This window comes from Mus musculus, chromosome 17, assembly GCF_000001635.26.
Source record: "Mus musculus strain C57BL/6J chromosome 17, GRCm38.p6 C57BL/6J".
Taxonomy (NCBI): Eukaryota; Metazoa; Chordata; class Mammalia; order Rodentia; family Muridae; genus Mus; species Mus musculus.
This window is the reverse complement of record NC_000083.6, coordinates 23,288,504-23,313,575: the sequence shown is the minus strand read 5'-3', so window position 1 is coordinate 23,313,575 and position 25,072 is coordinate 23,288,504. Positions and strand designations below refer to the sequence as shown.

The following is a 25,072-nucleotide window of genomic DNA, read 5'->3' as shown; positions in this document are numbered from 1 at the left end:
GGATGCTCACAGTCATCTATAAGATGGAACACAGGGCCCCCTGTGGAGAAGTTAGAGAAAGCACCCAAGGAGCTGAATGGGTTTGTAACCCTATGGGTGGAACAACAATATGAACTAACCAGTACCCCCAGAGCTCGTATCTCTAGCTGCATATGTAGCAGAAGATGGCTTAGTCGGTCATCACTGGGAAAACAGGCCCCTTTGGTATTGCAAACTTCATATGCCCCAGTACAGGGGAATGCCAGGGCCAAGAAGCTGGAGTGGGTGGGTAGGGGAGCAGGGCAGAGGGAGGGTATAGGGAACTTTCAGGATAGCATTTGAAATGTATATAAAGAAAATACCTAATAAAAAGATAAAAATTTAAAAAGTAAATAAATAAATAAATAAATAAAAAGCAAGAGGCCTGAGAGCAAATCAACAAATGAATGTAAATAAATAATTAAAATTAACCAAATTTATCTCAGCCTTCATGCTAGACATATTGGAAAAAATAGAATTATAACTATACCAGGGACTATTCTAAATGCATTTAAAAATTATAATTGATGACTTTAATAAAAATAAATATATGTAAGAAAAATGTGGTTCTGTGATAATCTGGATAGTTTTGGATACAGCAGGATTCAGGTATTCTAGATTGGAAAAATTTTTAATTCTCAAGACAATGTTAGTACTGATTTTGTTTAGATATTATGTATCTGTCACTTCTGCATCCTTGTCCATACTGCATTCTCAGTGGGTATCAAATGCTCTAAACATGAGGCTGATTTTCCTTCTTTGGAGATTTTGACACAAAGACCGATGTATAACAATGACCTCAGATTTTGTGAGACTTTCCTGAACCATTAATGCATGTCTCATGGTGGATCAACTAACGAAATCCATTGATATTATTTATGGTGTTCACAAAAACAGATTTTGAGGCAGTCCTGGGACCAAATTTTCAAAGTGGAATCTTTCCAGGGACCTTAATTTCCATAAACATGTGTGATGTCAGCCATCAAGCTACATCATCCTCATCTGTATTATCAACAAAGTTTATCACATGCACAGTGGACATCAGGTGAAGATCCTCAGGAGAGAGCATCAATGATTCCTCCAGGGGTGAGGAAACACCTGTAGAAAGGAAACATGAATGCATGTGTAGCATCTCCCTGGGACACAGTGTTAATAGTACATGGGGATCTATTGGTACCTGCTTGATTTCCTGATCCGTTTGGCACTTCACAATCAATACTGCCCAGACTCAGAACAGGAAAAATATGTTCACCTTGATTTTCCTCTTCTGGCTCCTGAACATTCCACTTCTTCTGGCTGATTTTATTTCTCCTAGATGCTTTTGGAAAATGAAGCAGAATGAAAACAGGGACAGAAACCAGGGAACAGGATGTACCTTCATGATTCATGCAGTACAACGGCCTGTGGAGAAAGAGTATTTTAGTCATATATTGAATATACAGTAAGTGCTTTTGTGTTTTCCATGTACAGTCATCATGAATGTTTCCCAAGACTACTGAGGATGAGGAGAACAGCAAAGCTATGAGGCTTTTGCACGGTGTTTTCAGCCTGCAAAACAAACAAGAACTTTAAATATTATGACAGACTTAATGCTATATTACCACTTTAAATTGACAGAGTATTTTTTTAATCTGTCTCACATTTAGGAATGCAAACTTAGCAATAAAACAAATCTGGACCTGAATATGTCACATAAATACAGTTTCCATTTCACAAGCCAATGGTATCTTATCAAAAGAATGCCCATATATTTTCTACTATTTTATCCTAGGTGTTTAGGCAAATGGCCATAGAGTTTTGTGATGGTCCTTTCATCTCAGTGTAGATTCTTGTGCATGTTTTGGGGCCATTAATATTGGAGACACACCTACCTGTGAATATTCAGCTACTTTCTTAAATTTCCTCCATGTGGTCCCTGTTTATATACAGATGCTGCATCAAAAGTTGAACTAAGATAGCTGTCCACTGTGAAGTTTAAATTTTGATCTATACAAATTCACTGGCTTTAACAACTTACAAAGTCCAGTTCTTTACTGTCTCTTTAGAATAAGGATGCAATATATGGACTATAAGGAATCTGCATTTTTTGAAAAGTGATGTTATTACTAATAGTGACAACATCTCATTTATGAAAGATGACCTTTTATGTACCTTTCAAGGTTTAATGAACTTCCAGCTTCTTTTTTATCTCAACCACATTACACAGATAGTTTCAATCTTTATGGGGTGGAGACAATGCAATCCAGTGGAGAATTGTCCTTTTATTGACTACAAATGTTATCTGTAAATTGCTGTTAATTATAAACACTATAAACTTTTACAGAACTCATGCTGAAAACTACAAGAATGTTCTGGCTTTGGCTTTTTCCATATATGAAATCAACAGAAACCCTGATATTTTGCCAAATATGTCTGTAAGATTTACAATCTCCAAATACAATTGTTACTGGGAATCTGAATTGATGAGTCTCATTCACTTGAGTTTACAAAATCATGATATTCTCCCTAATTATATGTGTAAAGAACTCACCAGGTGTACAATGGCACTTACAAGACTGAATTGGGTAACAACTGTGAAACTTAATACAATCCTAAACAACTTCATATCTCAGCAGGTAAGTGTGTGTGTGTGTGTGTGTGTGTGTGTGTGTGTGTGTGTGTTTGTGTGTTTATTTAAGCAGAGTGGGAATTCTGTCATGAAATCATATATTTGTTGGCGCCAGCCTGACCTTACTTGGCCTGGGCAAATCTAAGTAGTTCAAGGGTACTATCACAGACTTGATTGGTTTCTCCATTTCCTTATATGTCATGTAGATGAGGGAGAAAATAATGGCTAGCTAAGATTTCTAGAACTGTGCATAAAAATATGTTTACAAGTCCCAAGAATTCATTGTACCTCGTGCTGGTTCCTGTTTTCTAGTTCTTTCAGATTACTTATGGACCCTTTCATCCTGTCCTGAGTGATCATGAAAAGTTTCCCTATCTATATCAGATGGCTTCTGACCATACATCTCTAGCCCTTGCCCTGGTATCCTTCATAATTCATTTCAGTTGGAACTGGGTAGGGCTGGCCATCTCAGACAATGATCAAGGTATCCAATTTCTCTCCTATTTGAGAAGAGTCATGGAAAAAAATGCAGTCTGCTTTGCCTTTGTCAACATGATTCCAATGAGCATGAATTTATACATGTCAAGAGCTGAAGTGTATTACAACCAAATCATGACATCATCCACAAATGTTGTCATCATTTATGGTGACACAGACAGTACCTTAGCTGTGAGCTTTAGAATGTGGGAATCTCTAGGAATACAGAGACTATGGATCACCACCTCACAGTGGGATGTCAGTCCTAGTATGAAAGACTTTACATTTGGTAACGAATATGGGACTTTTGCTTTTGGACAACACCATAGTGAGATTTCTGGGTTTAAACATTTTGTCCAGACATTGAACTCTGTCAAATGCCCAGATGAATATCTGGTAAAGCTGGAATGGATGCACTTTAACTGTGAGGTCTCAGCCTCTAAATGTAAGACACTGAAGAACTGCTCATCCAATCACTCATTGGAATGGTTAATGGTACATACTTTTGATATGGCTTTTATTGAAGGGAGTTATGACATATACAATGCTGTGTATGCTTTTGCCCATGCACTCCATCAGATAGCTTTTCAAAAGTTTGATCTGCCCAAGGACAATGGGAAAGAACACAATTATAGCTGCAAGAAGGTAATGTTTCTACTGTTAGATAATGTTTAGTGTTATTAGTGTTATAGTTATAAGAGACTATAAATGCCCAACCAAGTGTGCTAGAAAATGTTTTCCAAAATACAAAGAATTTTTATTGAGCAAGTAAATCATTATATTAGTACAAGACTCTAATGTTAAGCAAATATACTATAAGGCATAATCTGTCCATGTAGACCTGTGATTTTGTTACAGATTACCTGAATATCATCATGCATGTTCTAATACTGAAAACATACTGAGCCCATGCTCATGAGTCTACTAAAAGATGAGTTGTTGTTCATTAAATCTCAAGTACATTTATATCATTGTAGGGTATTGTTTTAACTAGACATCCAAACTCCTGCCGTTCCCACTCTAGGCTAGTGGTATCACTTGGTGTTCTGATAGTATTTACACAGAAATTCATGTTAGAATTCAGTTCATTACATTTATGTGTGGTGATGTGTGAATGTATATTTCTCACTTCCTATTTGTATGTTTCTATGTTTCTCTATATCTCTGTGTATATCTATATCTGTGCCTATTACTAGATATAGATGATTGATATGTATATGAAGAGATATAGATATATACATATATAGAGACAGAGAGACACACAAAGAGAAACAGAGAGAGATGAGTCATATATAGAAACATTTTGCCAATCTGCCTATCTATCTGTCTAAGTCAATTAAGAAAAAAATTTGTCTGTTTCTATTTCTTTCTGCATGGTGGATTTTGTCAGAATGTATATTCCTTTGTACAATTATAAATGCATGCATCACTGTGCGTGGTGGCGAAAGCCTTTAATCCCAGCACTTGAGAGGGAGAGGCAGGCTGATTTCTGATTTCAAAGCCAGCCTGGTCTATAGAGTGAGTTAAGGACAGCCAGGGCTATATAGAGAAACCCTGTCTCAAATAAATGAATAGATAGATAGATAGATAGATAGATAGATAGATAGATAGATAGATAGATGGATAGATAGATAGATAATAAATGCATGCATCTGCATGTGCCTGGATTTTGTGTGTTTTTGTGTATGTGTTTTCATTTTTGTCTGTGCATGAGATCATAAATTTTTCAGTGTATCAATGTCACTCTATGTGGGGGTATCAATACATGTCTCTGTGAACATATGAATATTCCTCTATACATGCATTGTGTGTGTGTATAAAACTGAGTATGTGTTTTGTGTGTATCTGTGTCTATTTGATGTTTTTGATGCATATTCTGTGTCTGTGTGTATCTGTGTTTTTATACATGTGTTTGGACATGTATATGAATGTTTCTGTAGATAAGTGTGTGCTTGTAATAGGTGTGCATCTCTATATGGATTCATGTGTCTGTGTTTCATACTGCAAATATATTTGATGTCTACACATATGTTTGTACTTGATTGGTAATCTCTTAGAGAACTAAAATAACAGCAAAATTATAATTTTGTACATCCATTGAATTTCACTGAAATTTTCACTGGCATAGTGTCAATAAAGTTGTCTTTAAGAGGAAATAAGAACATATTTTCTTACCTTAAGAAAGAGACTATATATTATTCTGACTGTCTTTCAGCTGTATTCCTTTCTGAGAAAGACCCAGTTCACTAATCCGGTTGGGGACAGAGTGAATATGAACCAAAGAGACAAACTGCAGGAAGAGTATGACATTTTCTACATTTGGAATTTCCCACAGGGCCTTGAACTTAGAGTTAAAATAGGAATGTTTAGTCCATACTTTCCAAATGGTCAACAAGTACATTTATCTGAAGATATGATAGAGTGGGCAAAAGGAAGTGCACAGGTGGGTTCAGCCTAATTGTACTAATTTAAATTGAACTGTCAGTGTGTGCATCCAAACTTTCTTGAAACTGGTGAGGTAAAATTGATTACCATGTGCAAGACTGATTTGTAGCATCCTATACTATGTTTATTTTTTCATGTTTAAGTCACTTTTAAGTAATTCATTGAGGATTTCCAACATTAATACAATAACATTAATAATTTGTATCATATCAGAACCTGTTTCATGCCTTTAATATTAACTTAACTGTTTTAGAAAATAGTTTCTATTATTTCCAGTATACTGAGCAATATAGTATTAGTCCAAATATTACTCTTACAGAGTGAGTTTCCATCTTATGATAAACGCTTTCAAAGGATGTTTAAAGAATCTGGTTCTTTGTAAAGAGAGAGTAAATGTATCATATCCAAGTCACAGATTTTTATTATATAGTTTTTAAACCTGTTTAACAATTAGTCCTAAATTTCCTACACCTCTACATAACCATACATTAATATTTTACAAAAAATTTGATACCTTTCAAACTATACCTTCTCTTTTTCTCTTTCTTTTTTATGTTGGTATGGACGTTTTGTCTACATGTACATCTGTGCAAAACCTGCATGTGTAGAATATATGGATAGCGGAAGAGTTATTCAAACCTCAAAGCATTTGCAAGAGCTTCTTGCCACATAGTGGGTGCTGGAAATTAAACACAGGTCCTTCTCCTGAGTAAAAATTATTTTTGAGATTTTAGCCATGTCAATAGCCCTGGATCATACCTTGCAAAAGATAATGCTCACTAAAGCAAACTTGTCTGGCCCATTCATTTTTGCATGGGTCATTCAAATAAAGAAGCCTGTGCAAGTTGCATTCTCTATACGAGGAGAAATTGGTAGTAAAAAATTTTTGCTTTTGAGAAAATTTGAAAATTATATATCTAATATGCATGATAGGTATAACATAGGTATGAATTCTGATGTGATAAGTTTTAATACATCATATTCAAACTGCCCAGTTTCATTTGAAGTAATATCTCCTGTTGCTCTGATAGTATGAAATTTAAAGTTACTATTCTTCCTCAATGTGATTAAGAATTCCATTCTTAGAGGAAAGAACATGAGCTGAAAATGAAGTTATAAACCTGAGTATCCATTTAGAGGATAGTATTGAAATCTCCTGTGTGTTATAACCAGACCTCAAATGCACTGTATATATATATATATATATATATATATATATATATATATATATATATATATATGTATGTTTGATTAAAAGATCAAATTTAAAACCAATGGGAACAAGACAAAGAAGAAGCCACTCTAGGCATCAACAGTATACCCATTATGTTGCTGCTGTACAAATACAAACTAATGTGGGAAAAGTAGACATCTGTCTAGTAGAAGCATATAAATAGAAAGTTTAAAATAGCAAATACTCAGCTTTTGAAATAAAATAAACCTTGACAAATTTCATTTAAAATTTATTGTGGACCAAGGAGCATATATGAAAGCACAGGAGAGAATCCCTGGTATCTCTCTTGTTAACAGGAGGTTCCACCAGCTTCAATCATTTTTAAATATAGCTCTCTTGTTCATTTATTCATTCATTCATTCATTCATTCATTCACTTTACATACTGATAACCATTTACAAACCCTCTTCTACTCTTATTCCTTCTCCTATCCTTCCCCTCCCTCTCATCCACTACTCCTTCTTTCTTTAGAAAAGGGGAGTGCCACCCCCCCATAGCAACATGCTTCGACCTATTATGTAGCACAACAATTAGGCACAGGTTCATGTTCTCTCACTGGGGCCAGGGGAAAGAGCCAAATAGGAGTAAAGTATCTCAAAGACAATCAGCAAAGTAAGATACAGACCCCAGTACTGCTCTTAGGAGTCCCACTGCAAAGATCAAGCTTAACAAAGGTTAAAACTGTTTAGAGTGACTACATCAGATCCATGCATTATTTATGGTAGTAGGTCAGTCTCTGTGAGCACTTCTGGCAGGTTAATTGGTTATGTAGACTATATTGCAGTTTCCTTGACCTCACTTGCTCCCAAAATCCTTCTTTCCCCTCTTCACTTCTTGTTCAAGATTCCCCAAGCTCAACCTATCTTGGGTGTGTATCTCTGAATCTGCTTCCTTCAGTTGCTGAGTGATGCCTCCCTCATCATGGATATTTTAGGCTCTTGCCTTCAAGTATAACTGAGTATTATTGCCAACATCTAGGGTAAGCTTACTCTTATGGAATGTCTCTCAAGCTGGACCAGTCATTGGCTATCTATCAAATTTCCTCTGCTCCTTCTTTCTCCCACACATATTTAGGCAGGATAGAGTGTAGGTCAAAGATTTTGCGTATGGGATGTTGTCTCAATCCCTATCCTGGAAAACTTTCCTGGTTCTTGGAGATGGCCATTACAGGCTCCGTATCCCCCTTTGCTAGGAGTATTAGCTAAAGTCACCTTCATATATTTCTAAGAATTACTATTTCCTTAGCTTTCTAACTTGACTCAGACATGCCACCCCCATTTTAATAGCCTCACCAAATATTCTGTATATTACTCTACACTCACCCTATCATTCCCTTCTCTTCTCATCTCCACCCAACTCCTTTCAGTGCAAAACCCCATTCACCCATGACTTCTTTACTATTTCTGCTTCTCAGAGAAATACACTGATTTCACCTAGTGCCATCTTTTTTTACTTATTGCTTTTGAGTTTTAGGGATTTTGTAGCATACAATTTGCATTCTTAAATGAGGAGAATAAAAATTATGTCTTTCAAAAATTAAGAGATATAATTGCCAATTCAGTTATGATACCTAGTGAGTTTATTCCTTATAATAAAAGGAAAAATAAAGATCTTCATGAGGAACACAATTACAGTAAGTCAAAACTGATAAATGAGTACTAAGAAGAACTTTAAAAGAACTCCATCATATATAAAATAAAATAAGCACAAGAGGTCAAAATAGCTTATAAACAACATTTAAATGCTTTAAAGACAAACTGCTAAATGTATTAAATATTAAAATAACAACTAGTGAGCAATAATTAACAATTTTAGTAATAATTGAGTGTTAGTGGTTACCTTCTCTAATCAAATATCACAGAAAATGAGTTTGGTTTATTTTTAGCATAATATTTTTTTGATTCTTTCAGAATTTCACAAAATGAAGCCTGATTATACTCAGTTCTCACTCTTAAATGTCTACTTCTCCATGACAACTCCTTTCAAAAAAATTGAAATTAAAGAGACCACTTTGGGCTATGTATGTACTCACTGGAGCATGGCAAACCTTTCAGTTCCTGCTCTCAAAATTGAACTTATATTTTCCATACCAGAAGCCTTCAGTTATGGATAGCTAACATCAGAACCTTTACCATGTATTTTAAGAGTTCTTGGCCCTGGCATTCCCCTGTATTGGGGCATATAAAGTTTGCAATACCAAGGGGCCACTCTTCCCAGTGATGGCCAACTAGGCCATCTTCTGCTACATATGCAGCTAGAGATACGAGCTCTGGGGGGTACTGGGTAGTTCATATTGTTGTTCCACTTATAGAATTGCAGATCCCTTCAGCTTCTTGTGTGCTTTCTCTTTCTTCTTCATTGGGGGCCCTATGTTCCATCTTATAGATGACTGTGAGCATCCACTTCTGTATTTGCCAGGCACTGGCATAGCCTCATATGAGACAGCTATAACAGGGTCCCTTCAGCAAAATCTTTCTGGCATTGTGCAATAGTATCTGGGTTTGGTGGCTGATTATGGGATGGATCTCAGGGGGGTTAGTCTCTGGATAGTCCATCCTTTTGTCTTAGCTCCAAACTTTGTCTCTGTAACTCCTCTCATGGGTATTTTGTTTCCTACTCTAAGGAAGAATGAAGTATCCACACATTGGTCTTCCCTCTTCTTGATTTTCTTGTGTTTTTCAAATTGTATCTTGGGTGTTCTATGTTTCTGGGCTAATATCCACTTGTCAGTGAGTGCATATCTAGTGACTTCTTTTGTGATTAGGTTAATTCACTAAGGATGATATCCTCCAGATACATCCATTTGCCCAAAAATTTCATAAATCCATTGTTTTTAATTGCTGAGTAGTACTCCATTGTAGGGGAGCAGGGCGAAGGGAGGTTATAGGGAACTTTCGGGATAGCCTTTCAAATGTATATACAGTATATATATATATATATATATATATATATATATATATATATATGAAGAAAATAAATAAATAAAGAGTTCTTTTCATTGTTTCCACCTATATCTGTAGAGACATTGTTTAAAACACAAACTACAGATATCAGCAAAGTCTCTGGCTACCATAGGCCTACATGCCCAGATAAGTACAGTGGTAGTACTAATGACCTAAACAGCACCATGGCTACTTCCATCAATATGTCCACTGGGAAAATTATTGGTTTATTAAACTTTGATTTTGATTGCTTCATACTGTGGAGGTTTCATGCCTCAGAGAAGGGAGGTGCTAGAAGGGTGAGGCAGAAGTGGGAGGGTAGATGGAAGAGTACTCTCTTAAAGAGGAAAGGGGAAGGGGATATGGATAAGGGTTCATAGAGATTAGACTGACACAGAGCATAATATTTGAAATGTAAACAAATAAAATGAATAACAACAAAAAATTAGGAAACATTTGTGGCATACCTGGAAGGGAAAAAATATCCCTTGTATAAGAACAAAGCACATGTGGAAAACTGGGGTCCGATTTGTCCATGTTTGATCTTACAGCACAAGCCATTGCTGTTCTGTTCAGGAATTTTACCCCTGTGCCCATATCTTTGAGGCTTTTGCCCACTTTGTCCTCTATAAATTTCAGTGTCTCTGGTTTTATGTGGAGGTCTTTGATCCACTTAGAGTGGAGCTTTGTACAAGGAGATAAGAATGGATCAATTTGCATTCTTGTACATGATAACTGCCAGTTGTGCCAGCACCATTTGTTGAAAATGCTGTCCTTTTTCCACTGGATGGTTTTAGCTCCTTTGTCAAAGATCAAGTAATGATAGGTGCCTTGGTTTATTTCTAGGTCTTCAATTCTATTCCATTGATCTACCTGTCTGTCACTGTACCAGTTCCATGCAGTTTTTATCACAATAGCTCTGTAGTAAGTTTGAGGTCAGGCATGGTGATTCCACCAGAGGTTCTTTTACTGTTGAGAATAGTTTTTGCTATCCTAGGTTTTTTTGTTATTCGAGATGAATTTGCAAATTGTCCTTTCTAACTCAGTGAAGAATTGAGTTGGAATTTTGCTGGGGATTGCATTGAATCTGTAGATTGCTTTCGGCAAGATAGCAATTTTTACTATATATTGATCCTGCCAATCCATGAGCATGGGAGATCTTTCCATCTTCTGAGATCTTCTTGATTTCTTTCTTCAGAGTCTTGAAGTTCTTGTCATACAGACCTTTCACTTCCTTAGTTAAGGTCACACCAAGATATTGTATATCATTTGTGACTATTTTGAAGTGTGTTGTCTCCCTAATTTCTTTCTCATGGTGTTTATCTTTTGGGTAGAGAAAGACCACTGATTTGTTTGAGTTCATTTTATATCCAGCTACTGCCTTGAAGCTGTTTATCAGAGTTACGAGTTGTCTGGTGGAATTTTTAGCGTCACTTATATATACTATCATATCATCTGCAAATAGTGATATTTTGACTTCTGCCTTTCCAATTTGTATCCCCTTGATCTACTTTCGTTGTTGAATTGCTCTGGCTAGGACTTCAAGTACTATATTGAATAGTTAGGGAGAAAGTGGGCAGCCTTATCTAGTCCCTGATTTTAGTGGGATTGCTTCCATTTAGTTTGATGTTGGCTACTGGTTTGCTGTAGATTGCTTTTATTATGCTTACATATGGGTCTTGAATTCATGATCTTTCCAAGACTTTTATCAAGAAGGGGTGTTGGATTTTGTCAAATGCTTTCTCAGCATCTAACGAGATGATCATGTGATTTTTGTCTTTCAGTTCGTTTATGTAGTGGATTACGTTGATGGATTACCGTACATTAAACTGTCCCTGCATCCCTGGGATGAAGCCTACTTGGTCATGACGGATGATCATTCTGATGTGTTCTTGGATTCGGTTTGTGAAGATTTTATTGGGTATTTTTGCATCGATGTTCATAAGGGAAATTGGTCTGAAGTTCTCTCCCTTTGTTGGATCTTTGTGTGATTTAGGTATCAGAGTAGTTGTGGCTTCATAGAATGAACCAAGTACCTTCTGTTTCTATTTTGTGGAATAGTTTGAGGAGAATTGGAATTAGGTCTTCTTTGAAGGTCTGATAGAACTCAGCATTAAACCCATCTGGTCCTGGACTTTTATTTTTGGTTGGGAGACTATTAATGACTGCTTCTGTTTCTTTAGGGGAAATGGGACTGTTTTGTAGTAGGATCTGATGATGTTTTGGATTTTCTCAGGTTCTGTTGTTATGTCTCCTTTTTCATTTCTGATTTTGTTAATTAGGGTAATGTCCCTGTGACCTTGAGTTAGTCTGGCTAAGGGTTTATCTATCTTGTTAATCTTCTAAAAGAACCAGCTCCTGGTTTGTTTGATTCTTTGAATAGTTCTTTTTGTTTCTACTTGGTTGATTTCAGCCCTAAGTTTGATTATTTCCTGCCGACTACTCCTCTTGGGTGAATTTTCTTCCTTTCATTCTAGAGCTTCTAGGTGTGCTGTCAGGCTGCAAGTGAATGCTCTCTCTAGTTTATTTGGTGGCACTCAGGGCTATGAGTTTTTCTCTTAGGACTGCCTTCATTGTGTCACATAAGTTTAGGTATGTTGTGGCTTCATTTTCATTAAACTCTAAAAAAATCTTTAATGTCTTTCTTTATTTCTTCCTTGACCAAGGTATCATTGAGTAGAGTGTTATTCAGTTTCCATGTGAATGTTGGCTTTCTATTATTTATGCTGTTAATGAAGATCAGCCTTAGTCAGTGGTGATCTGATAGGATGCATGGGATGATTTCAATATTTTTGTATATGTTGAGGCCTGTTTTGTGACTGATTATATGGTCTATTTTGGTGGAGGTACGATGAGGTGCTGAGAAGAAGGTATATCCTTTTGTTTTAGGATAAAATGTTCTGTAGATATCTGTTAAATCCATTTGTTTCATAACTTCTGTTAGTATCCATGTGTCTCTGTTTAGTTTCTGTTTCCAGGATCTGTCCATTGATGAGAGTGGTGTATTGAAGTCTCCCACTATTATTTATGTGTGCTTTGAGCTTTACTAAAGTTTCTTTAATGAGTGTGGCTGCCCTTGCATTTGGAGCATAGATATTCAGGATTGAGAGTTCATCTTGCTAGATTTTAACTTTGATGAGTATAAAGTGCCCCTCCTTCTCTTTTTTGATAACTTTGGGTTGGAAGTCGATTTTATTCGATATTAGAATAGCTACTACAGCTACTTTCTTCGGCCCATTTGCATAGAAAATTGTTTTCCAGCCTTTCACTTTGAGGTAGTATCTGTCTTTTCCCCTGAGGTAGGTTTTCTGTAAGCAGCAAAATGTTGGGTCTTGTTTGTGTGACCAGTCTGTTAGTCTATGTCTTTTTATTGGGGAATTGAGTCCATTGTTATTAAGAGATATTAAAGAAAAGTAATTGTTGCTTATTGTTATTTTTTGCTGTTAAAGTTGGGATTCTGTTCTCGCGGCTGTCTTCTTTTAGGTTTGTTGAATGTTTACTTTCTAGCTTTTTCTAGGGTGTAGTTTCCGTCCTTGTGTTGGTGTTTTCCCTTTATTGTCCTTTGAAGTACTGGATTTAAGGAAAGATATTGTGTGAATTTGGTTTTGTCATGGAAAGCTTTAGTTTCTCTATCTATGGTAATTGAGAGTTTTGCTGGGTATAGTAGCCTGGGTTGGCATTTGTGTTGTCTTAGGGTCTGTATAACATGTGTCCAGGATCTTCTGGCTTTCATAGACTCTGGTGAAAAGTCTAGTGTAATTCTGATAGCTTTGCCCTTATATATTACTTGACCTTTTCCCCTTACTGCTTATAATATTCTATCTTTATTTAGTGCATTCGTTGTTCTGATTATTATGTGTTGGGAGGAATTTCTTTTCTGGAACAGTATATTTGGAGTTCTGTAGGCTTCTTTTATGTTCATGGCCATCTCTTTCTTTAGGTTAGGGAAGTTTTCTTCTATTATTTTGTTGAAGATATTTGCTGGCCCTGTAAGTTGAAAATCTTCATTCTCATTTACTACTATTATCCATAGGTTTGGTCTTCTCATTGTGTCCTAGATTTCCTGGATGTTTTGAGTTAGGATCTTTTTGCATTTTGCATTTTCTTTGATTGTTGTGTCCATGTTCTCCATGGAATCTTCTGTATCTGAGATTCTCCCTTATATCTCTTTTATTCTGTTGCTGATGCTTGCATCTACGGTTCCAGATTTCTTTCCTAGGGTTTCTATCTCCAGAGTTGTCTCCCTTTTTTGTTTTCTTTATTGTTTCTACTTTCCTTTTAGGTCTTGGATGGTTTTGTTCAATTCCATCACCTGTTTGCTTGTTTTTTCTTGTAATTCTTTAAGGGATTTTTGTGTTTCTTCTTTAAAGGCTTCTACTTGTTTAGCAGTGTTTTCCTGTAATTCTTTAAGGGATATTTGTGCTTCCTCTTTAAGACCTTATACCTGTTTAACCATGTTCTCCTGTATTTCTTTAAGTGAGTTATTAATTTCTTTCTTAAGCTCCTCTACCAGAATCATGAGATACAATTTCAAATCTGAATCTTGCTTTTCTGGTGTGTAGGGGTATCCAGGACTTGCTGAGGTCAGAGTGCTGGGTTCTGATAATGGTGAGTGCTCTTGGTTTCTCTTAGTAAGATTCTTACATTTGCCTTTCACCAATTGGTAATCTCTGGTGTTAGTTGTTATACCTGTGTCTGGCTGGAGCTTTTTTCCTCCTGTGATTCTGTTAGCCTCTGTCAGCACTCCTAGGTGTCCAAGTCTCTCCTGAGTCTCAGTGGTCAGAGTACTCTCTGCAGGCCACCTCTCCTCTGAAGGGGAAGGAGCACAGATGTCTGGAGCTCAGATCTGCTTCCTGGCTGAAGATGAGGGCCCAAAACAGGACCTGTCCCAGAGGCTATGTTGCTTCTGCAGTCAGCAGGCTCTCCTGCACACCCTGGTCTCTGAGGGATCCAGTCTACAAGATGGCTCTCTCACCTGCTCTGGTGGTAAGTGCCCTCCCTGGTGGCCACCTCTCCTCTGGTGGGGAAGAAGCACAGGTGTCTGGAGCTCAGATCTGCTTCCTGGCTGAAGATGAGGCCCAGAACAGGGCCTGTCTCAGAAGCTATGTTTCTTCTGCAGTCCGCAGGCTCTCCTGCACATGCTGGTCTTTCCTGAAATAATTCTTGACCAAAAATCTACCAACAGATGTCAGCAACACAACTAAAATATTAGTCAATGTGCCCAAATAACTTCATTCTATGAATGCAAGTATGGCTCATCAAATGAATATAAGTTACATGTAAAATATCACACAATCAAACTTAAAGATAGAACTATATTTTATACAAAAACATGCAGAAAAAAGCTCTTAATGCAGTCTACCATCATTTCAGAATTTAAAAAAGAATAAGCCAAATCTGACAATCTATGAGAATACTTGTTTCAATAAAGAAGACTTCTTTCTTTGTTTCTTCCTTTCTTTCTTTCTCTCCTTTCTTTTTTTTAGATATTTTTTGTTTATATTTTTATTTCAAACTACTGATGATATTGTACCACATGGACAAGAGAATCAAAGAATTTCAATTAAAATCAGAAGTGAGAACAAGATTTTGTAGTGGCATGTGTCTTTCATCTACAACTTTGAATTAAGAGTCAGGAGTATCTCTCTGCATTTGTGGTCAGTCAGACTTTTGCATTGACTCTACTCAAACCTGGGCTGAAATGGATACTATGCATTAAATGAAGAGCAGGATGTGGACAAGGAAATGTATGTTCAGAACTCATCATAAAAATAGTCTTTAAATTCTTAGTGAGAAAATGAATACTAAAAAATACAGTAAAAGAAGGAAAACCTTATGCCCTGATCTATAAAGGAAGTTATGGTCTACTAATACTGCAAAGGAATATGGCAACTCCGTACCTGCTAACCACAAATGCAATAAGACTCATCATAGGCTGCTGTTGATGTGTTTCCTCTTAGTTTGTTAAGTTTTGCTGTTGTAATGTTGTTGAGGTTATTTTGGTTATATGATATTTGAGGCCTTATTTCCCCTGTTTTGTATGTCCTTTACTCCTAATTTGCTACAACTTGCTGTTATTAAACAGTAATTATAAGCAAACTGAGGAGGAAAAGGTCGATTTGACTCATAGGTTACACTCAAGGGAAGAAAAGGCATGGCCCTGGATAATGCAACTGAAACAGAGTCACTCAAGGAACTCTGCTTACTGGCTTGTTCTGTATGATTTCTAATGTACCACTGCCTACCGACAACTCTGCTCCCAATAGGCTTGCTACTCACACCTCAATTAACAATTTAGGGGGCTGGAGAGATGGCTCAGCAGTTTAGAGCACTGACTGCTCTTCCAAAGGTCCTGACTTCAAATCACAGCCACCACATAGTGGCTCACAACCATCCGTAACGAAATCTGACACCCTCTTCTGGAGCGTCTGAAGACAGCTACAGTATACTAACATATAATAAATAAATAAACCTTTAAAATATTTAATATATGCTTCACATATATGATGACAGACTAGCCTGACAGAGATAATTTCTCAATTATGATTCTCTATGCCTTTACGCTGCATTATGTGCTCAGGTGCCAAGAATTAACTAGAATAAACACCTTGAAACCTCTGTAGTGTTTTCACACAGGAGGCTTTCATGGTTTATTTTTGAATTTCAAATAGTTTGGAAACAAGTCAACTTTTCCTCATTTTTTCCATATCTTGATATCTGTCCTCATAAAATGCACTAGGAAAAAATCTGGTAACTCTGTTGGTTTATATGAAATTAGTTTCTTAATGTCACACACTAATATAATATAATTATGGAAGGGTAAATAAAACTCCAGTTAGCAGCATATGTTTACTTTTCATTAGATGCCAACTTCAGTGTGCAGTGCTGAATGTGGTCCTGGATCAAGAAAATTCAGGATGGACGGAATGGCAGCATGCTCTTTTCATTGCAAACCCTGTCCTGAAAATGAAATTTCTAACGAGACAAGTGAGTATTTCTTGGTAGAATAAGTTCTTCAAAAGGGTTATCATCTTGTTCCAATATTGGAACACTGAAGTAGTTTAAAATGAAAGCTTAAAAACAAAATACATTTCTGTCCTAAGTTAGTCATTATAGGAATACAATGATTTAAAATGTACTTATTAAGAAAAAAAGTAGAAATTGTCCTACATCTTTAATTCCTTGAAAATTCATAGTAAGTGGCACACTCTCAAATAGTTTTTTTTTCCATTTTTTATTAGGTATTTAACTCATTTACATTTCCAATGCTATACCAAAAGTCCCCCATATCCACCGACCCCCACTCCCCTGCCCGCCCACTCCCCCTTTTTGGCCCTGGTGTTCCCCTGTACTGGGGCATATAAAGTTTGCAAGTCCAATGGGCCTCTCTTTCCAGTGATGGCCGACTAGGCCATCTTTTGATATATATGCAGCTAGAGTCAAGAGCTCCGGGGTACTGGTTAGTTCATAATTTTGTTCCACCTATAGGGTTGCAGATCCCTTTAGCTCCTTGGCTACTTTCTCTAGCTCCTCCATTGGGAGCCCTATGATCCATCCATTAGCTGACTGTGAGCATCCACTTCTGTGTTTGCTAGGCCCCGGCATAGTCTCACAAGAGACAGCTACATCTGGGTCCTTTCAATAAAATCTTGCTAGTGTATGCAATGGTGTCAGCGTTTGGATGCTGATTATGGGGTGGATCCTTGGATATGGCAGTCTCTACATGGTCCATCCTTTCATCTCAGCTCCAAACTTTGTCTCTGTAACTCCTTCCATGGGTGTTTTGTTCCCAAATCTAAGGAGGGGCATAGTGTCCACACTTCAGTCTTCATTCTTCTTGAGTTTCATGTGTTTAGCAAATTATATCAAATAGTTTTGATAATAAATTTAAGTGTAGTCTACACAAGATATTTTCTAGTAATTACTACTCTCTAAAACATATATGTAGATCATGAATATTTAAATAATGTATTTATTTTGACTTGATGTATATGGTTTTACCTAAGGCCATGCTTATCTTGCATGTACAGGAGAACATGGAAGACAAACTAAGGCATGTGGGTATGGGTAAACAAATCCCAGTCCTCTGTAAGATGAAAGAACATGAAGAATAATAACTTGTAAAATTATAAGATATTCAATTGAGTATTTTCTTCCTTTAGATGATATTTTGCATACTGAAGAAAACTCTTTTTCAAAAGTTCAATGTATGTTAAATTTAGAAAACTGAGGATCACTCTGGACACATGATATGAAAATATGAATGGTCCTCAAGTCATTACTACTATGTATCATGCCAATTTAGATTTCTCCACAATAGAAAACATAATTATTGAGTTTTTATTTGGTTTTGTATGTGTATTTCTTAAATAACTTGTTTTTCTTTATATTTTGTTATTTAAATTAATTTGTTTTTTACACTCTATGTTTTATTCTCCTACTCCTGATCCATCCTACAACTGTTTCACATACCACATCCCCTCTGTATCCTCCTCTCTTTCCACGTAGATGTTTCCACCTCCCACCCCAGCTGACCTCTAAACTCCCTGGGTCCTCCAGTCTTTTGAGGGTTAGGGAAAATGACTGAAGCCCTGAGGGCCAGCAGAAGGAATGGAAACAGGCAACCTCAGGTAAATAGGAGGTTGGGGAGACCCTCCAGAATGCACCAGAGATCTGGGAGGTGAGAGACTCTCAGGACTCAAAGGGAGTGACCTTAGATGAAATGCCTGACAGTAGGGAGAGGGAACTTATAAAGCTCACCTCCATCAGAAAGACAGGATATCAAGTGAGGGATGGGGTAGCCATCGCACAGTCACAACTCTGACCCATAATTGTTCCTGTCTAAAAGAATTACAGGGATGGAAATGGAGAGGAGCCTGAGGAAAAGAAGGTCCAGTGACAGGTCCAAAGTGGGATCCAGCTCAAGGGGAGTCCCCAAAGCCTGACACCATTACTGAGGTTATGGAGTACTCAAAAGAAAAGAAATGGACCTATTATGACTGCTCTCTGAAAGACCCAACAAGCAGCTGAAAGATTCAGAGGCAGATGTTTTCACCTAACCCATTGACTGAAGCAGCTGATCCCTGTTGTTGAATTAGGGAAGGCTGAAAGAAGTTGAGAAGGGCGATCCTGTAGGAGGACCAGCAGTCTCAATTAATCTGGACCTCTGAGATTTCTCAAACACTGGACCACCAAACAGGCAGCATACACCAGTTGATATGAGGCCTCTAACACACATACAGTCGAGGAATCTCGGGTTTGTGTTTATTCAGAGATGATTCATATTAATATTGTTTTGTCCTGGATACCAACAAGTACTTGCTAACAGGACCCTAATATAGCTGTCTCCTGAGAGATCTATCAGAGTCTGACAAATACAGAGGTGGATGCTCTCAGCCAACCTTTGGACTGGGCACAGAGTCCCCAATGGGGGAAGTAGACAAAAGATCCAAGGAGCTGAAGGGGTTTGCATCCTTATAGGAGGAACAACTATATGAACCAGCCAGTATCCCCAGAGCTCCCAGGGACAAAACTATCAACCAAAGAGTACACATGGAGGGATCCATGGCTCCAGATGCATATGAAGCAGAGGTTGGCATTGTCAGTCATAAATGGGACAAGAGACCCTTGGTCCTGTGAAGGCTCTAGGCCCCAGTGTAGGCCAGGAAGGAGTGAGTGGGCTGGTAAGCAGGGAAGTGGGGAAGAGATAGGGGATTTTCAGAGGGGAAACCAGGAAAAGGGAATAATATTTGAAATGTAAATGAAGAAAATATCTAATAAAATATTTTTAAAAATAATAAAAAAGAAAGGAATTAGCCACAGACTTCAAATGGCATTGGCACTAGCATAGCCCATGTTAATCAAATAAATATTTTGTCAGGATGAACTAAATACAAATGGCAGGCATGTAGTTTTTCTGGGCCTTTTTGTGCCAAAGTATATAATTGAGGTGATATCCTATGAGGACATTTATTGCTAATAAGATGGTTTATCAGTTAAATCCTATCCCACTAAGGATGATGATGTAGGTTTATGCCCAGAACCCATCAAATAGCAGGAGGTAACCAACTTCTACCAGTTGCTTTGTGATATTCATGCAGTTTTACATTGAACATACACATAAGTAATTCAACAAGACTTCAACCAAACTCAAGTATTCTCCAAAAGCAATATATTTTGCTCACAACCAAGCTAAATTCTTTGTCCTAAACAAATAAAATAATAATGACTCTATACATATGCATTGTTCTGTATAAAACACTTCTAACCTTGGAAGTACATTATTTATCCCATATGGCAATTGTTCAATAACTCAGTGCAATGGCAATTAGATTTCTGTGGGAATTACAGAACTTTTTACATTCAGAAATAGTCTTGCTGCCTTTTTATAAAAAGGCCTAGGAATGTGATATTATATAGTCATAAGAGGCCAAAACTTGGAAATATATTTAAATTGTTTTTTGCATTTACCAAGATACAATTTGCAAAATGAAAATCAAGAACAATGGGGGGGATACTTCATTCCTCCTTAAATAGGAAACAAAATACCCATGAAAGGAGTTACAGAGACAAAGTTTGGAGCTAAGACGAAAGGATGGACTATCCAGAGACTACCCCACCCGGGGATCTATCCCATAATCAGCCACCAAACCCAGACACTATTGCACAATGCCAGAAAGATTTTGCTGAAGGGACCCTGTTATAGCTGTCTCGTATGAGGCTATGCCAGTGCCTGGCAAATACAGAAGTGGATGCTCACAGTCATCTATAAAATGGAACACAGGGCCCCCAATGGACAAGCTAGAGAAAGCACCCAAGGAGCTCAAGGGGTCTGTAACCCTATAGGTGGAACAACAATATGAACTAACCAGTACCCCCAGAGCTCGTATATGTAGCTGCATATCTAGCAGAAGATGGCCTATCGGCCATCACTGGGAAGAGAAGCCCCTTGGTATTGCAAACTTTATATGCCCTAATATAGGGGAATGCCAGGGTTAAGAAGTGGGAGTGTGTGGGTAGGGGAGCAGGGCGGAGGGATGGTATAGGGAACTTTCACGATAGCATTTAAAATGTATATAAAGAAAATATCTAATAAAATGTTATTTTAATCTATTAAAATTAATTAACTAATTAAGTTTTTAAAAATCAATATTATAGTTGTATAAATTTCAGGTCTCATTCTCACCAACATGTTTCCTTTATACAAACCCAATCATTTTCAAGTTAATGATACCTTCTGTTACTTTTATATGCAAACACTCATAAATGTACATATCCATGATAAATGGCCAAAACAATGCAGTAAAATAGGCGAAAAAATTGTTGCTTTCATTTTCCTAATGTTGATCACCATTAAAAAACAGAATGAATTATTTCATGAAAGAGTGACTTTCAATGCATTCTAACCAACAATTTGAGGGAAATATCTAGTACCGGCCCCTGCACCAGGTGATCTCACTCCCTAATTCTCTCAGCCTGCCAACTAGCCAGCGCGTACAGACCACGTGTCTCCCACCAGGCCAACTCTTAGAAGAGGCCCCTAAGTTTCCCTTCCTTTCATGCAATGCCCCAAGCACCATTCATTACCTATTTCAACAACTAATTACCCAGTTGATAGACTCAGGACACTTAATGTTTCATTAGCCAATCATATGTATGCATCAATAATAACATAGTTTACAAATGCCAATACAATAATTTCAAATCCAAATGATGATGATAAAGTTTTAACACAATTATTCTAACCTTTTGATAACACCATGTCGGTCTCCGTTCTGGTCCATCTCTCCTCCTCAGACCCATCTGTCTCCTCAACTTGTTCTGCCTCCCTTCTCTCCAATCACAAGCCTCCAACCGCCCTAATGTGATTGAACATGGAAAATGCTGAGACACCACACAAAACTCATATGTTGCAAATTTTCTTCTATATGCTTAAATGAAATATCCTGTCAGTAAAATTGCTAAAGCTACACTAACAATATTTTCATTTCCCCATTAGATGTGGATTATTGTGTCCAGTGTCTGGAGGACCAATATGCTAACACAGAACAGAATCACTGCATTCGTAAAACTGTTGTATTTCTCAGCTATGAAGAACCATTAGGGGTGGCACTTTCCTTAATCTCCTTGTTCTTCTCTGCAGTTACAATTGTGGTTCTTGGGGTCATTGTGAAGCACCACAGTACTCCAGTTGTTAAGGCCAATAACAGAACTCTCACCTATATCTTGCTCATCTCACTCATTTTTTGTTTCCTCTGCCCTTTGCTCTTCATTGGCCATCCAAATGCAGCCACCTGCATCCTACAGCAAATCACATTTGGAGTTGTATTCACTGTTTCTGTTTCCACTGTCTTGGCTAAAACGATTACTGTAGTTCTGGCATTCAAAATCACAGCCTCCCAAAGAATGATGAAGTACTTTCTAGTTTCAGGGGCAATTAACTACATCATTCCCTTTTGTATTCTCATCCAAGTTATTGTATGTGCAGTCTGGCTGGGAGCTTCTCCTCCTTCTGTTGATATTGATGCACATTCTGAGCATGGACAGATCATCATTGTATGCCACAAAGGTTCAGTCAATGCATTTTACTGTGTTCTGGGATACTTGGCTACCCTGGCCATTGGGAGCTTCACTCTGGCTTTCTTTTCCAGAAACCTTCCTGGTGCCTTTAATGAAGCCAAATCCATAACATTCAGCATGCTGGTGTTCTGCAGTGTCTGGGTCACTTTCATCCCTGTTTACCATAGCACCAAAGGCAGGGTCATGGTGGCTGTGGAGATCTTCTCCATTTTGGCCTCCAGTGCAGGGATGCTGGGATGCATATTTGTTCCCAAATGTTACACAATATTGTTTAGACCAGACCAAAATTCTCTTGAAATGATCAGGGCGAAATCATCTTCCCGTGCTCATATTTCATAAATTCAGAAAAATGTATAGTTTGTTCATAATCACCAATATTGGATTATATTGCCATACCTTTCTGATGTTGGAATAACTCTCACTGTTTCCACTAAGAATATTGCCTGGCAATACCTATCTACTAATATTCCTATTGATTTTATAATCTTCCACAATGTTCTAAAACACTCTTCTTCTTTGACAGAAAGAGATAATAGAATCCTGAACCATTCTAAGATTTAGAGAAGTTCTTCTAGTATCATGGATGAAAGAGGAATATTTTATCAATAGGTTGTTAGAATATTTCCAAAGATGAACTGATGTCTCTGCAGATATAATCATGGCCTGTTCTTGTAGAGGAACTGATTCAATACTCAGCCCCATCAACTGCTGTTACCAAACACCTGTAACAATAGCTACAATTAACCAGATGCTCTTTTTTGGGTTGCAATTTACCTGAAGCTATTTATGCTCATAATGAAACACTCAGACACGCACGCACGCGCGCGCGCGCGCACACACACACACACACACACATGCCCACAAATCAAATTACATAAAATTTTAAAAGATACAGAAGAATGTGACAAAATCTTTACACTGGGAGTCTGCTTTTCAATATTCTCGTAAGGTGTCAGAATTATAGTAATCTACAGAGAAAGGATCAGATATGTGTAGAAATGACTAAGTTTTTCTTTCAGACACTTTACATATAACTCAATTTTAAGTATATCATCAAAGACACACTAATGAAATTGTCAGGGAAAGTACAGCTTATCAAGGTAATCTCTTCTATGTGTAGAATTTAGATGACTGTGCAAAGGATCAGCTTTGACACCACAGAGTAACCCAAAGGAGGCAGCTGCTGAGAGTCTGTGCTGAGGTCAGCTGACATGGGTTGGTTGGCCAAGAAACTCACAGGGGCTTCTGGCTATGACATCCCATGTTTAGAGAAGAGAAAGAGGGGGGAGAATCAAACATTAATAGACAAATGCACACAAACATACTCATCCACATGCACATTGGCACACACACAGTGGTAGAGGCAACTTAGCAACTTAGCACATACAAATACATACATTTACACACAAGAGACAGACAGAGAGGCAGACAAGCATATAATACTTATAGGTTTGATGGCTTAAGCCAAACTCTTACATCAGGTTCAAAGCATTTCACATAAACACATATGTACAAATATGTGGGGAATTGCAGGCTGGTATCCAGTTGAGCTGAGGTTTGAACCCTGATGGTCATAATTCACCTACATGACATGGATGACATGGTAGGCATTCCCTCATGCTCCTGGAACTCCGGCCCCTGACTAAGGTACCACCTCCCACAGCCCCCACAAGAGAAGCATGGTCAGTAGTCACATAAGCAATGGCTCAAGCATCTGACCTTCAGGCTAAACTCCTCCCCAGTTACCTAGCAACAGTAAAGAGCATAAAAGGGGCTGTTAAGCCCCCACCTCTCTTTCTTATTCCTTTGTCCTCTTACCTCTCACTTCTTTCACTTCTCTCTCCTCTTCCCTTTCTCTTTGTCTTCTCTTCTCTCCTCTCTCCTTTCTCTCCTTCTCTCCCTCTCCCTCTCCCTCTCTCTCTCTCTCTCTCTCTCTCTCTCTCTCTCTCTCTCTCTCTGCCCCTCTCTCTCTTCTCTCTCTCCCTTCCTCTCTCTCTCTCTTCCTCCCTCCCTCTCCAATCTCTATTTCTTTCTTTCTATACAAAAGCTCTTAAGCCATAGAGAGTCTCTGTCCTTCAAGTTCCGCTGCGCACTCTGGTCAGTGCTGGGAACTTCTTCCCCTATTCCCTCTCTCCCACAACCATGGTGGCTTTAGCAAAGTAGCTCTGGGGCAGGGGGAGTCCCCAGGCAGGGCTTCCCCTTGGCCACCCCCTGAAGAGTGGGATAGAGGAATGCCCACCCAGGGATGAGTGGATAGGGTAGATAGCAGCCCTCCCACGCCTGACTGACCAGAGAATAGGGAAACTCTAGAGTGTGTTTGTTTTAGGATAAAATGTTCTGTAGATATCTGTTAAGTCTATTTGTTTCATAACTTCTGTTAGTTTCACTGTGTCCCTGTTTAGTTTCTGTTTCCATGATCTGTCCATTGATGAAAGTGGTGTGTTGAAGTCTCCCACTATTATTGTGTGAGGTGCAATGTGTGCTTTGAGCTTTACTGAAGTGTCTTTAATGAATGTGGCTGCCCTTGCATTTGGGGCATAGATATTCAGAATTGAGAGTTCTTCTTGGAGGATTTTACCTTTGATGAGTATGAAGTGTCCCTCCTTGTCTTTTTTGATAACTTTGGGTTGCAAGTCGATTTTATTCAATATTAGAATGGCTACTCCAGCTTGTTTCTTCAGACCATTTGCTTGGAAAATTGTTTTCCAGCCTTTCACTCTGGGGAAGTGTCTATCTTTTTCCCTGAGATGGGTTTCCTGTAAGCAGCAG

The 25,072-nt window shown here is 37.9% G+C and overlaps 1 protein-coding gene across 1 annotated transcript; it reads left to right on the top strand.

The window, feature by feature from the left end:
* Positions 1–1,262: 1,262 nt before the first annotated feature.
* Vmn2r114 (vomeronasal 2, receptor 114) lies at positions 1,263–22,642 on the top strand. Its single transcript, NM_001102584.1, has 6 exons — positions 1,263–1,459; positions 2,342–2,633; positions 2,939–3,748; positions 5,319–5,546; positions 16,588–16,711; positions 21,723–22,642. The coding sequence occupies exons 1-6, from the start codon at positions 1,263–1,265 to the stop codon at positions 22,640–22,642; spliced, it is 2,571 nt and encodes an 856-aa protein (NP_001096054.1).
* Positions 22,643–25,072: the final 2,430 nt, after the last annotated feature.